The sequence below is a fragment of the Ixodes scapularis genome, unplaced genomic scaffold (assembly GCF_016920785.2).
Source record: "Ixodes scapularis isolate PalLabHiFi unplaced genomic scaffold, ASM1692078v2 PGA_scaffold0__279_contigs__length_252992795, whole genome shotgun sequence".
NCBI classification, from domain to species: Eukaryota; Metazoa; Arthropoda; class Arachnida; order Ixodida; family Ixodidae; genus Ixodes; species Ixodes scapularis.
Genome location: NW_024609835.1, coordinates 43,325,395 through 43,340,414, shown reverse-complemented (window position 1 = coordinate 43,340,414; position 15,020 = coordinate 43,325,395). Strand labels below are relative to the sequence as shown.

General features: G+C 46.9%; 2 protein-coding genes across 5 annotated transcripts in view; one reads left to right on the top strand and one right to left on the bottom strand.

Annotated features, from left to right (window-relative positions):
- Nucleotides 1–11,610, bottom strand: part of LOC8032975 (AMP deaminase 2) — a 75,975-nt gene extending 64,365 nt beyond the window's left edge. Inside the window, exon 1 of one of the 4 annotated variants that reach the window (XM_042286660.1) lies at nt 11,287–11,610. In XM_042286660.1, the coding sequence (XP_042142594.1) occupies nt 11,287–11,401 (115 nt within the window). In that variant the 5' untranslated portion in view covers nt 11,402–11,610. The remainder of the gene's footprint in view (nt 1–11,286) is intronic. The other 3 variants (XM_042286706.1, XM_042286648.1, XM_042286667.1) reach the window with 3 other exon arrangements.
- Nucleotides 11,611–11,885: 275 nt separating this feature from the next.
- Nucleotides 11,886–13,660, top strand: LOC8032962 (nucleolar protein 16). The gene has a single exon (XM_002401916.5). The coding sequence runs from the start codon at nt 12,007–12,009 to the stop codon at nt 12,490–12,492; it is 486 nt and encodes a 161-aa protein (XP_002401960.3). The 5' UTR covers nt 11,886–12,006; the 3' UTR covers nt 12,493–13,660.
- Nucleotides 13,661–15,020: the final 1,360 nt, after the last annotated feature.

Here is a 15,020-nt window from a genome sequence, read left to right as displayed (position 1 = left end):
GCAAACCTTACAATATGTTTGTTATAATTTTAAACAGCAGCAAAACATTCGTGCGCTCTCTTCGATCGCTCGGGATCTGTTCACAAAATGTTCACAAATTCACACTTTACGCGCTCTCTGTTAGCTTACACAAAGAAGTATGAGCAGCGAATACACTTGTTTCATTCATTAAACAATCGTTTCATTACTGGCACGATTCATTATGTAGCCTAAACTTAAAAAAAAAAAAAGTCACATAGGGGGTTATTGTTATAAATATCTATAGGAATTCAATTTAGACACAAGTATTTTAAAGGAGCTGTGCAACAATTTCAGGGCTTTGCTTAAATTATTGTGGAGGTTGATGCCTGACACCTCTGAAGTGAAATACAGAAAACAGACTTTGCCTGGATACCCTAGTTTTTATTTTCTTTTAAATAAAAAAAAAAGAACCAGGTTTTTCCCGCCTCTCAACTCGTACGTCATCTTCCGGGTCACGTGTGCAGTGACGTTGATGGGGTAGGCGCGGGGTTCCGGAAAAGTTCTCTCTTTAGAGCCATCAGTGAGCTGCGAGAACTCCTCCGTTCGCGACCGCGTGACCACGTGCTGGCGGGCGCCGCGCGAACAATATGGTGAAAGGAGGAAAGTCATCCGGGTCCGGCCATACCCGTCCGGCCCTGTCCCCCTCCCCCTCCGGCTTCTGGCGGCTGTTCGCGGTAGCAGAGAGAGCTGACGGTTTTGTGGACCGAGAATAGATGGCGCCACTAAAAGTCCGTGTAATAAAAGCTTTGTCGATGATACCAGGTTTCTGACGCATTTATATATATCTATATATATATGTTGGAACGACAAGATTTATAGAAAAGTTACCTTTTATCGAGCAGGTATTCGCACAACTTGCTATCTTTCTACAAGATTCCCCATTGACGTCACGCCGCGTGTTTATCATGGCCGCCGCTCGCGGCTGTAGGTCGGGGAATATTCTAAGTTTTGCCTCACTATTACGCGGCGGAATCGCAACATTTCGATGAAAGGAGGTGTGCTTTCTGTCATTTGTGACAAGGTGAACAATATCAAAAGCAGAAGATGCCAATTCTTTCAACGTTAAAATCGTTGCACAGCTTTTTTAAGATTCTTGCAGCATTGACTGGAGGGCCACGCAGTGAAACCCCTACTGGCGATACTTTTATTTATTTATTTATTTTTCTCAAACGCTTCAGGACAACGTAATATACTTAACCTAGAAGAAAAGAAAAAAGCTAACGCAAAAAGAACATTTCTGGCCTCAAAACTCAACGTCCTCCCTCGATCCTTCTGGTCAAGGCATTCAACGAGTCGAGAGATAAACAATCACGTGATAGCCGATTCAACAGATCATTCAGTCAAGGGATCGAATATGGGTCAAGAGTTCCAACAGAGGTCAAGAGGTCCAATATCGGTCAAGTGGTCTAACGAGTCAAGGTATCCATGGATGGTTAAGAGTCAATCCCACGGCGGGTTCTGTACTTCAGACACGCTCACTATCCGAGAAGTGCGATGAGTCAGATTCATTTCCGCTCGTTTTATTTTTTATTTTCTTCTTTTGGAGTCTTAAAAAGCAGTGCTGTAAAACGGTGTTTCGAGTTCTCATTCGCAGCTTTTGTATTACGATACACGCAACTGTGGATATGTTTTGAATTATATTTTTATATTTTTTAAGCACTGCAGCCTGTCATCTGTTCTAACTTCTACTCTAGGAGCTCCGCCTTGAGCGCGATCTCGCTGGCTTCCGCAGTGCTTTGGTTGCGCCTGCCAGCGCGTTCACACTTGTGTTAGCCCAGGCAGAAAGCTCGCACTGGAGGCGGACCTTCTAGTCTCAGTTAGGCGAGTTTTGAGACGCATCGGGATTTTACGTGTTACACGCGGCTCCGAGAGTATTTCTGGTAAGCTGATAAAAAATTCTACTTTGTTATTTGTTGCTGTTTGTTTCACCAATTTGTATTTTTCACTGTATCACTTATGTAATGCTTTTGAAAGAGGGCCCTTAAGAATAATATAAAATAAATGGAATGAACAAAGAGGAGCTGAGACGTTAGTGTGGACGTAGACAAGTACGGAACTCATTCTTGTGTTAGGTTCTGCCAGCCCGTTTCACGCAGTTATGACGCTTAGACTGCATTATCCCCCGAGCCATTCCCTCGTACTTGATCTGGGTCACACGTCAACAAGTCCCGCGAAAAAGAGAAAAAAAAAGTCCCGGGCCGGTTGTGTTTCTAGAAGAGCGAGGCTACACTGCCCGTCAGCTGCAGCCTACCCGAGCTATACGGGCTATCTCGGAAAGTGTAGATCATGTTTCGTGGAAATGCCCCAGATAGGGTCGCGGAGAGGACAAAACCGCCGTGGGCATGCCAGCCTTCAATGGCGGAATGAGAGCTGCCGGTACGAGCTTCATTTGTGCCGCCTCCAGCGCGGGCTTATCCTGCCTCGGCGTCTCGTGACGTGAGCCTCGATCGAGAGTGCACGCGCAGCCAAAGCACGGTGGAAGGCAACGAGCGCGTGCCGGAAGCCCTGTCACCTTCATCCTGTCAATGACCGTAGTCATGGGAAGACTCGTCGCGGGCCAACTGGCCAAACCGGGCAACTCGTCATTCGTAAACCAGTAGCAAAAAAAAAAAAAAAAAAAAAAAGCTAAAAGGAATGTTTGGTGGTAGTTGGTTGGTGAGCTTTTAAAGACTGTCTTGCACCCTCGCAACTGACGCACGAATCGACAGTCGACAATTTCATCAGTATTTTAGACCTAGGCTTGTCAGCCGGGTATGTGTGAGCTGCCAAGCCGATCCTCTCGTTCGCTTAGCTCTGCACATTCAGAGACTGTGAAGAGAGGAATTGTGAATTCATTCCGCCCTTTCTGGACCGTGGGCACCACCGCATGTCGAATAGCTTCTTAAAACAAGTAGACAGACTTGCGAATGCCGTCTACCCACAGAAGATTCTAACTTCAGTGGCCGAAAAATCGCCGAAAAACTTGAAAGCGTCACACAAGTGACGAATGCCCGAAAACCCGTAGCAAAAAAGAAAAAAGAAAGTGTCCGTCATTTTGTATTTGCGCAAGGTATTCCACAACTTAAAGAGAATAGGAAAAAGAGCAGAAGTTGAAGTCGCTTTCTCTGCTGCATTGTCTGCTCTGGACAAGATCGGGGAAGAGAGGTAACATTGCACAAAAAAGCACCCATAGCCTTTCGTTAGCTGTCGAGAATGCGTCGTGTATTCTATTCCTCTGTCGTGCGACAAGGTCTGCATCGGACAGACCGTACGGTCCAATAATGATCGATTAAGAGGAACATCAGTATAATGTAATATAACAAATATCCGGTCATCCGGGAATTCAATGCCCTGACTGTGGATGCACCCCCGACTACCAAAAAAGCAAAGTATACCTAAAAGAAACGGTGACAAACTAACTCGAGACATAATAGAAGCTTACGAAATAAATAAACTCAGACAGAAGAACGAAGCGTGGCCTTCGTTGGTCTGTCCGACAAAGGAATTTGTTTCCTTAACTGGTGCATATGTTAGGGACGACCATGACATCACTGTATAATCTAACTACTAGGATGCTGAGGCTGTATTTTTTTTTTCCTTTCACACTTTGTTTATTTGGCTGCTGCCCATGTGTATAGAATATACAGGAAGCGGTGGAAATAAACTTCAAGTTGATAGCGCTATCGTCTGTCTCGTCTTTAGTTTGTCCTTGTCTTGTCGCGCTCTTTTAAACCAACTAGGAAGAAGTGGTTTAATGCTTTTCTCTCGTCTGCAGTCAATCTGTATAACCGGATTTAATCCGAGCACGACTTACAAGGGTCTCTTTTGTTAATGTCAATAAAAATTTTAAAAAAAAGTGAAAGCCGTTTACAACTCCCTGTAACACCGAATTAGAGCGCAGCTCTTGAGGAGGAGGAGGGAAGAGTACTGGGGGGGTGAAGTGACCTGGGGGGGGGGTCACGTGACCTTGGGGGGTCACGTGACGATGCCGATGATGTCATCAGTGACGTCACTGATGACGTCATCAGTAACGATGACGATGTGGACTCCGATGACGTCATCAGCGATGATGACGATGTCGGTGACGTCATCAGTGACGTCACTGATGACGTCATCTGTGATGATGACGATGCGGATGCCCCCCGAAGTCACGTGACACCCCCAGGTCACGTGACCAACCCAGGGTCACGTGACCTCCCCAATGACGTCATCGTCACTGATGACGTCACCGGCATCCGCATCGTCATCGTCATCATCACTGATGAGGTCATCAGTGACGTCACTGATGACCTCACCAGCATCCGCATCGTCATCATCACTGCTGACGTCACCAGTGACGTCACTGATGACGTCACCGGCATCTGCATCGTCATCATCACTGATAACGTCATCAGTGACGTCACTGACGACCTCACCGGCATCCGCATCGTCATCACTGCTGACGTCACCAGTGACGTCACTGATGACGTCACCGGCATCCGCATCGTCATCATCACTGATGACGTCATCAGTGACGTCACTGATGACCTCACCGCCATCCGCATCGTCATCGTCATCATCACTGATGACGATGACGATGCGGATGCCGGTGACGCCATCAGTGACGATGACGTCATCGGAGAGGTCACGTGACCTCGGCGGGGGTCACGTGACCCTGGGGGTGGTCGCGTGACCTGGGGGTGTCACGTGACCTGGGGGTGTCACGTGACTTCGGGGGGGGGTCACGTGACCTCGGGGGGTCACGTGACCAGGGGGGTCACGTGGGCTTGGTATGACCTTGGGGGGCCACGTGACCTTGGGGTGACCTTGGTTACGCCGACGGCGACGCCGCTCAAGCCGGGAACGGGCCCCTAAGAGCTGCGCTCTAAAAAGAAAGAAATGCGACTGTTTTTATTAATTTTCCACTTTGTCAGTCCACTAAGTTCAGAACACATGGCGGACCATCGCGTGGCACAAGAGCTCGACCAGCGCTACACACCAATACGTAGGTTGTTCGTACACCTGTAACCATGAGGACCGCAACGTCACGTGCTGGGAAGCAAAGATCGATAAAAGTTGTAAAGCAAAACTGATGAAAACATCAATGCGATACTTGTACGGGGAAAAAAAAGGGGGGGGGGGGGGGAGGGGGGGGAGGGGTAAACACGTGGCAGTTGTCTCCAGTTGTAAAGCGCTTTCCTCTATACTAAATCGCACGGCGTTCAACGTACTTTGTCGGCCATTCACAGTCAACTTATAAAGTTCCAAGCACGGAACGGGCGGGTATTTTGTAGTTTTTGATAAATTCGTGGGGTAGCTCAGGTGCCGTACAAGCCACCGCCCACTGCAATTGTGACTTAAAAGGCCCTCCGGAGCGTTCTGCGATGGTCTATTTATGGTGGTAACTCAATCTACGGGCCCTAAGGATCCTAAAAATCATAAAATTACGGTCATGCGCGGCGGATTTCCCTATTAAAATTGCTATCAAAGTCCCCGGCACGCCCCCCTTTCTGAGATGACCTCAGAAAACTGGAGGGGCATCTCTTTACGCGTCAGATTCCGGCGTCACTGCGCGTCACCAATGCGGCCGACCGCCGACCCGCGGAGGAATCTCTCTGGACTTTGTGCTCGGCAGTCTTCGTTCGTCGCACCGCACCGTCGCGCTGCTACTGCAATACGCAGTCGCATTCCACAGATGACAAGGAAAAGCTTGACTCGTTGACGTGGAAGGATCGCAAAGCTGGCTTTGGAGTCGGGATCCACGGGAAGAAGGAAAACGTGTCCCGCAAACGCACGCCTGCAGACGCCCCGCCGGGAAGCAGACGCGCCGACGCATCACCCCCTAGCAACAAGCTTGCGGGGAGAAAACATAGTTCGCTGGTTTTGGAGCGATAGTTGCGGACTATGTTTCCCACACCACAATCAGTTTACGTTTTTCTCGGACTCTAATTTACAACAAGCTTAAAAAGTGTTGCAAGAATAACGTTTGCATTCACCGCGAGATGCAGCATTTCCATTGGTCAAGTTTTAGCGATGGGCAGGGAATGGGGGGGATTGCCTCCCAAGAGAAAATAGTCCCGATATATTTCTTCTGCCATCTGCTTAATAAACGGTTTTGTAATCTAAAACTTTGTATACATATTAACTTGCACCTACTACGCAATATAACAACATAAACAGACGATCGCAGAAAGCTCCGGAGGGCCCCTTTAAGCCAAGCGTGTGGCTGACAGGTGTTGCTCGTGTCTGCCCTTCATTAATCCAACACTACAAGAAAAACAAAACAAAAAAACAAGCACATATGGTTTTGAATGTCAAACAGAAGTCGGCAATTGTATACTTGTCGACCGGCAAGTTGACATACTCTGCAAATGTCACGCAGACACAAGCTCGATCAGGAAGTGAGCAAAACCCGACATGGTGACGGTGTTGTAATTTATACATACCGGTAGGCCGGCTACGGAATTTATGTTCCGTAGCCAAGCTACCAGGATCCCATCATGCTTTGTTCGTCAGTTTAAGAATGCATTTGCCATCGATGATATAAAATGCAATCCAAATTACCTTAAAAAAGAAAAGAAACGAAAAAAACTTTGCGAAATTAACTATACCCGTATTTATAACAAGCTGGCTGTAATTAGTTCATTTCTTTATTTAACAAAACCGCTTCCCTCCACTGCAACATCATTACAAGAGATAAAAAATAAATACGTATAGTCGCACCAAGTTATTACTTTTAGCAAACCCTCCCGAACAAACACACAAAAAGAAAAGATCCTATACAAATTTGCACAAGTGTGCAAGAACGTAATATCAAAAAAGTAACACCAACGTATGTGTTCATTTCATTATTATTATTATTATTATTATTATTATTATTATTATTATTACTACTACTATTATTGAAAAAAATAACTCTAAAGAAGATTCAAAACTAAGCACGTTTCTGGAAGGGAAGCCCGTTTGACAAAATATGAGCATGTAAAAAGACGCGTATCATACCGTTATACGCGGTTGCATCGTTTTATCCGGATTTAATCTGCACACGCGTGAGATAGTTTTATGCGCGTCTTTTAAATTCAGCTCTCGGGTCCAGTTTTTATTGTCCGTTACAAACTGAGAAAAACATGTTCCTAGTATATAATGGCTGAAGACCAGACTAGCATTTTAGTCATCGAGTCTGTTTGCATTTAGAGAGTTTTTCTACAACCAGTGGACCGAATTCGCGGAAGCGATAAGGAAATACTGAGAAAAGCCCTCGACCCGTTCTATAGAAGCGCGGAGGAATTTCTCGGCAACTGCCGACTGCTTCCACGAATTTAATCGAACGATTACTCCGTCAAAGAAACGCCCGCTCTTACGCTGCCCTCATCTAGAACCTTTCTGGGATCTCCAAGGGAGCAGTGATGGTGGAGACAACAAGATTCTTCGTCGAAAGAAACTTTAATGTAAAAAAATATTTTTAACGAAAAAAAGAAATGTTCTGTAAACAAATAAACAGACCACTTCTTGAAAGAGCAAACATAAAAAAGTGCATATGTATATATAGTTCTCTAAAGAATAACTGTCGTCCACTAGTAAAAAAAAAAAAAAAAATTATAAACAAGAATATTTTCTCTTCTATGAAACAATGCATAAGCAGCTCCGCGATTAAATTGCCACCAGAGGCACCTTTGATAATGGAAACACCCCAGATATACGAGCACTCAGACTGACAGGAGATTCTAGGAATAAGACCAGTATCATTCCCGATAGCGTTCCTTCTGCAGGTTCAACTTCGCACGCTAGGAGTCGTCGGCCTCGCCGGAGTATGAACAGGTGATCCGCGATACGGGAATACCGTGCCGTATGACGTCACCTGAGAGTCACATGTACGTGACGCAAGGAGTGTGCAACTATGCGAAGAGAAGCTTGGCTGCTTTGGCCTGGCTGCGAGCTCATCTCACCAAAGTTGTAATGGAACACCGTTAGTGTATATCATGGTGATCACAAAGAAATCATGACTACGGTTTCAAAATGATGTATAAATACTGTAAATAAACACTTGGTGAAGTGTGCGTCTCTTGGTGATTCATTTGAGGTGTGGTGCTCTGCAGCTTCGCTGGCCAACCACCTCCACAGATGGCTCACAATATTTTTCCCCCTATCGCAATTTTTTTAAACATTTCTGGGGTACGGAAAAAATCCTTTCCTGCAATTTCAGATAAATATTCAGCTAACAGCACCAAGAGGGCTGAAGCGGTGTGTTCTTCCAAAGGACCCAACAACGTGGAAGCTGCGAGTCCCGCAGCGGCTCGTGCCCTAGGAAAGGCGGTATCCTCCCGGCCGCCCGGGGCCTATCCGTTCCCCAGGTAACCGGCTGGCCCGGTGCCCGCGGGGCACCCACGGCATTCTCCGGTCTAGACGGCAACAATTAGCCGACGACGCAGCCCTTGAAACAGCCGGGTCTCGGCGTCGCCGCCGGTGCCCTCCCACGGTCCGCCGGCGCGGAAGGCGCCCTTCCCGTTCCTTATCTACAAGGTATCGGTGGCCCAGTGTGTTATACGTCCGGACGCAGACGACGCAACAAGCTAATGGGACCGCGTCGAAAGCGCGACGAAACGGTGTTCTTTACGCGTCCGTACGTTTTCTTTCCTCGCCGAACCGATCACGTACAGGGAAGGTCCAGTGAGTCGCACTTTTGAGACTCGAATTGGTCTCATCAACTCGTACCGCTGGCTGCGTCTGGGCATCAAGTGAAACGAGGCACAACCCATTGCAGCTGGGAACACGTGGAGCGAAAGCTCGCGCTGCCGAGCACTGGGATCCTCGGTTCACTCCCCACTGTTCACCCTCAAGCTGAGACTACAGAAGCTCCGCCTTCAGCGCGAGCTCGCTGGCTTCCGCAGTGCTCTGGTTGCGCGTGCCTGTTGCGCGTTCCCACTTGTGTTAGCGAGGGCAGAAAGCTCGCGCCGAAGGCAGAGCTTCTAGTCTCAGTCGTCCGGACCGTAAGAGGTATATAGAAAAGGGACCGCGGGCTCATCTCTGGATATAGAGTGGGGTTCTGCTCGAATGGCGGCGGGAATGTGGAACCATGTTGCCTAAATCATGCATTCTCTATTTCGTGAATTGGGCGCGACGTATATACGTGTGCCAGTTTGGAAAAAAACTCAGTGTCCGCTGCCCGCTCTCGGGGACGTTCAGTTGTGGCTATGTGGAGAAGCCGCTGTATGCTGTACCTGGAACGTAGATTGGACTCGTCCCTCTCTGAATAGAGAAACTTTTAGAAAAGAGTCCATCGCGGGACATAGCTGCCTTCCTCTAATATGTATTACTCTATTGCATCACATAGTAATGTTGTTTTTTTTTTTTTCTTTCCCCTCAAATTTTAGAGGTAACAAACAACACACACGATGTAAGGAGGGACGCGTTCAGGAAATATACGCCTGCCAATTTGATCATGTTCGCCAAAATAGGCATTAAAAACCAACAAAGAGGCGCTCGATCTGTCCATTCCTCCCTTTGTGTATTGTTTGCGCTCTGCTACCAGTTTCTAGTTAGAAACAAACTCGAGGGAAAAAAAAGAAAAGAAAGATACCTTTCCCGCACAGCTCTGGAGCGCTGCGCAAAGCCAACCCCCCCAAAAACAACTACGCGGGCAAAAAGGGGCCGCCACGAACGTCTCATGAAATCACTTTTACCGTAAGCAATCAATTTGAAAAGAAACAAAAAATAAAAGTACGTGTATGTACCAAAAAAAGAAAAACACCTCACGATGAAAGGAGGACAGACATTCGCCTTTTACGTCATTCGTAAACGCACCCGCGCTTGTCGCGCGCGGACGTGGAAGTCTTCCGATGAGAGACGCCGGCTCGCCTTTTCCCTTATCGCATTCGCTTAGCGGACGCGCCCTCGCTGTCGGAATTGGGCAACATTTTTAATCACCGAAGAACACGCGATACGGTCATTGTGCAGCTAGGCCACGACAGTAACCTTTCAATGTCGGAGTGTCGTCTTTCTGTGGCGTTGATTTTGGTTTGTGTCAAATCTCCGCCGAGTCCGCATAAATCGATAATAATTAAAAAAAAAAAAAAATTTACGAAGATTCTAAACATATGTTGCTGAGCAGTTTACCGCCTTGCTTTTGTTTCTTTGGGGGAGGCGTATACGTGCTTGCGCGAGCACGCGATGTTTGTGCTTTAGTTTCCTATTATTAGGATAACAAACATTCAATAAGTGCAAATTAATTCATGTACAACGCGTTAAAAAAAAAAAAAAAAAAACGGATTAAAATATAAAGTGGGTTGGGGATGTGGGAAATAGCAGGAAATATGATAAGCCGAAGCCGAGAATATTCCTTCGTATTTATATCAATCTATCTTTTTATCGATTCCCTACAATTTTAAAAGGGGCCATGAAGCGAATTTTGGGCTGGGATGAATGATTTTAAATTGGGACTTTACTAATCACATATCGTTTAGCTGGCCAAAAGAAAGAGGGTAGAAAGTCAAAAGCCAGCTTTTCGGTACGAACATTTGAAAATATGGCGGACTATTTTGTACCTTCTTTCCTTCGGAAGTTCTCCGCCTTTTTCCTATGATACATCCGCGGTTCCCAAAGCGCGTCAGCGGTGCCAACCTGACGTCAGCCGAGCCCAGCTCACGCATTGGACACGAGAACTGCGTCACTCGGACGTATGCGCTCGTCAACAACCAATCCGTCGACGAATATTCGGATTCGCGTTCGTGGCCCAATAAGTGCCCTGACGGAACTTATCGTCACTGGGGAATGACAAGTTATAAAACAGCACGGTGGAAGCAAGGAGTCATCGCACCGGTGCCGAAGAATGTCACGACGACGTGATTTCACAATTTGCATTTGAGTTGAGAATTAAAGCTGAGGAGGAAGAAGTAGGAAAACCGTTTCATAACCCCTTTCAAGTCAAAGAAAACGTCACTGACTGCAAGAAATGAATGATCCTGAAAGTTACGAAATTTTACGGGTAAAAAAGGAAAAATAAAAATAAGCTTACAAAACGATGGAAGCTTCCATCGAGTCAGACGGACCATAACGGTCATATTCAACCGATCGCTCGTGCTGTCGTTAGTCACGGAGTAGTAGAGACGCGGTTAGTTGCAGCGGCAACGAACACAGGCAAGCTGCTGCTTTTGTTCATAGCAAATCCTGACCAGATTTTGCGGTAAAGGACCAGGTAGCAACTGTAATCGATCGCAGTTAACCGTGCCGACTCCTTTCAATGTAAGTTTCACGCACGAAGCAGACTTAAAATCAATGCCCGAAATAGAAAAAGGAAAAAAATTTACGTACCTGAGAGTTTATCAACGTCGCAGTCAGACTCTGCATCATTTTCGTCGGTTTCTCTGCCTTCTAGCTTGGCGACGTTCATTGCCTGAGACAAAACGCCCGCGCTGGCGTCGTTCATTGCAACGTTGCGGCTATCCTAACGAAATAACCACACATACAAAAACGCTCCGCAAAATTACTATCAGTTCACCAGAGCAACTTGGCAAGTACCGAGCACGAGTCCGATACACCTAACATCTGTAGAAATTGGCACTGCTGCAAAGACTGCAAACCCGCTGTTTATGGGCGGGCTTGAGCGAACGTTTCAAGTTTCGCCGCTTTGTGATCGGGGGCGGTTCTGGCGCTGTAAGTCAATTGGTTATGACTGTCGTACTTTGTCGTGTTTTTTAATATACATTTAATTTTCGTAAAATCTGTAATACTTAAAAATATCACAAACTTTTATACGTTTCTACAAAGTATTGCGGCACTTCTCCCCTCTTGTTTGCATGCACCCAGGGCACTCCGAGAAAGAAAAAAAAGTACCAAAACGACCAATTTTGATTTGGTTCGGTTAACCCTGTGCAATCCAATCCAGAAGTCAAATTTTGTTTTCTGGATTCGAAGCCAAGCGCCAAGCCTTTCTCGCGTTGGACGCTTCTCGTGTTTGTGGCGATTTCACGTGTTGCTACTGCTTGGGGTCTTCCATCCTATTTGTAGTTGCGTCCTGTAACCCGGCGAAACATGGGGAACGCCAAAACTACAAAGAAAAGAAAAAACCGCTACAACTACAGCATAAATCGTAAGAAGAAGCTGAAGAAGAAGGCCAAGCGTAGGATCAAGATCCAAAGTGTGCCCGTGAAAGAGGCCTGGGAGGAGACCAAAGGCGTCTACGACAACTTGCGGGACATGGGTCTCGCCGCCGACCCCAACGAAGCCCTTTCGATCGCGGGCAGCAGCAAAAAGGTCAAAGCACCCAAGCGAATCGTCGTGAAGAAACTCGAAGAAGAAGCGTCGCAACCGACGGCGAACACGCTGCGTCTATCTGGCGACAACGTCAAGTTCTGCGTCTACATGCTGGAGAAGTACGACGAAGACTACGTGGCCATGGCTAGGGACCGAAAAAACTATTTCCAAGAGACGCCCGCACAGATCCGGCAGAAGATCCAGACGTTCAAGAAGATACCGGAACAGTGGAACGCTTACCTGAGGGCGAAGGAAATGGTGTGAGGCCGAACGCAGTGGCTGAAATACAGGTTTTATTCTGGGGCTATCTGACGATTGCTGAAACACCTTATTTAATGGCTATCTGCGCGTTAAATTTTGTTTTTATCTAAGGTTTCTTTTATTATTAGACGTTACGTGTTTTTTAGCGGTGTTCTGCAAAACATCGCGGTCTTGTGCAGTTTGTGCGATTGCCATGCTGTTGAATGAACAATGGTGAACTTCTGTTTGGATAGCGAGTTTTATAGAATGCAAAAATATCCCATAGAATCGATTCGTCGAGGAAGCACTCCCATAAGCTGAGAACCGATTTGGTAAAACTTGCTATCCAAAAATTGTCATTCCATTTCAGTAAGAAAAAAAACAAACAAATCTATCCACAAGCTCGTGCAACTCAACTGGAAATGGCTAGTTGTCTGATGCATATGCAGCGAACCCAAGTTCAATCCCACAAACCTTTTTTTTTTCTAACATTTATTTTTTTATTTTTTGGTTGAGCATTTAACTATATTTACGGCATTTCTTTTTTAACTATCACTGAACAAAACAAATGTTGTCGACGAAACTTCGCAGAACTAAATTAAATGGGACTCCCTTTCCGGAGGTGCAATGAAGGACAGCGGGGCTTGGTTTGCCGGCTGGACGCCGCGAAGCGGCGTGTATAAGAGGCCAAGTGGGTTAATAGGTTTGTAATTAGCAGCCGCAGACTGTCGCTGCGAAGCGGCGTGAACACAGGTGGGGGTGGGGGGTTAACACGCTCCCCAGTGATACACGTGCCCTTCGAAAAGGGTGACCCATATGGCATGAGCTCTATGTGTCGTGCGTATAGCCATTTCCAGTCAAGTTGCACGAGCTCGTGCATATAGCTATACTCAAAACAATAACCTCTTTCTTGCTGAAAACTTTTGTGGTCCCGCAGTGTCCTTTCTTAACAATATTAGGCTTAGGTGGGTGTCGGCTCATATTGAAATTTTGTTTTTCTCAATTATCTTTTGATCAAGGCAACATCATTTTCTGAAACTTCAGCGTTTTATCCCAACCGCCAGCATCAGATTCTCACGGAGTTGGAGCCCTCTGCGATACATAGTTTATTTGCCCTGGCCAAAAAGCATGGTTCTGGCTTCTCGGAAACTCCCTGTACTACTTCAAGTAGGTTCATAAAACTTTTACTTTATTTGAAGTATAGGGTGTATGAAATAACCAGGCCCGATCTAAGATGGGCAGTAAAAATCAGTGCCTGCACTTAGCAATCTAAACTTTCGTCAAATGTCTATTTCATAGGTCAGTTTAATCTTGAAAAATTACAAAGCGTAGCTCCCTCTCTGTAAAAAATGGGGCTAAAAACGTGCCAGGGTCAACGGCAGACGGCGACGCAGACAACTGAGTCAATTGGCGGGACGCGTTTGGCGCACGTCAGAACGACACCGAGCTTTGATTGATCGATTTGACATCAATGCTAGATGCCCTAAGGTCTACCCACTATTTTTTCCAATGAGCCAATAAGAGCTCAGCGTTCCAGCACCATCACACACCCTGTACAAGCAGACGAATTTGCGCTCCACATGAGAGCGTGCTTGCAAACGGCAGTGCATCACCGGCAGCCACAGCAGACCAATGTGAGTGTGCGTGCCTGGATGTGGGATATGCCATGAGCCAAAAATGGCGACGCGTCGCCAGCATCCAATAGGAGCGCCCGCGACATGATCAAACGGTGGCGGTACTTGGAATAAGTCGGGATAGCCCAGCGCTTTATTCTGATGGTGCTCCCAACGCCATCTATCCATAAATGTGCCCCGCCCCTCGACTCTGTTGTCTGCATCGCCGTTGACCCTGTCAAGGAATTTGGCCCTATTTTCTACAGAAAGGGAGCTGTGCTTTGCAATTTCACAAGATAAAACCGACCTCCAAAATACACCTCTGTCAAAAGAGCAAATTCGGAAGACACCTAAGCACTTCTTACGAGTTGTGAATTCGCCAATAAAACGCCGCGAGTGATCCACTGAGTTTTGTGGCACGAGCAATGTTTTCGAGTTGTGGCAGGAGCACCGGTGACGATGTGGATGCTAGAGGCGGCGCCATGTTCGTCGTCGGCGAGACAAGCAGAAGCACCGCCGACGATGTGGATGGTGGAGGCGACGGCATGTTGGTCGGCGGCGAGACGAGCAGAAGCCTCCAAGCACGCACCAACGTGTTTGTTTTAACCGGCGCGGGTTGGCAATTAGTTTTACCGGCACGCCGGCGGCACGGACATGCAGTGGTCGTTGAAACTGACAGGCGTAGCGGCCAATGGAAGCCTCGTTGCCGCACACCAGCCAATGGGACCTTTGGGATCAAGGAAACTAGGTGCCGTTTTCACGCTTCAAACTGATGACGTCGGCTTGCTTTATGAGACCCCCAGTTGATGCTTTCGCATTAAAAAGTTTATTGCTACGTGCAGGCGCCGATTTTTATGGCCCATTTTAGATCAAACCTGGTTATTTCAAACACCCTATATATTGTCGCAGATGGAAACAGATCGACAAGCACATAACAGA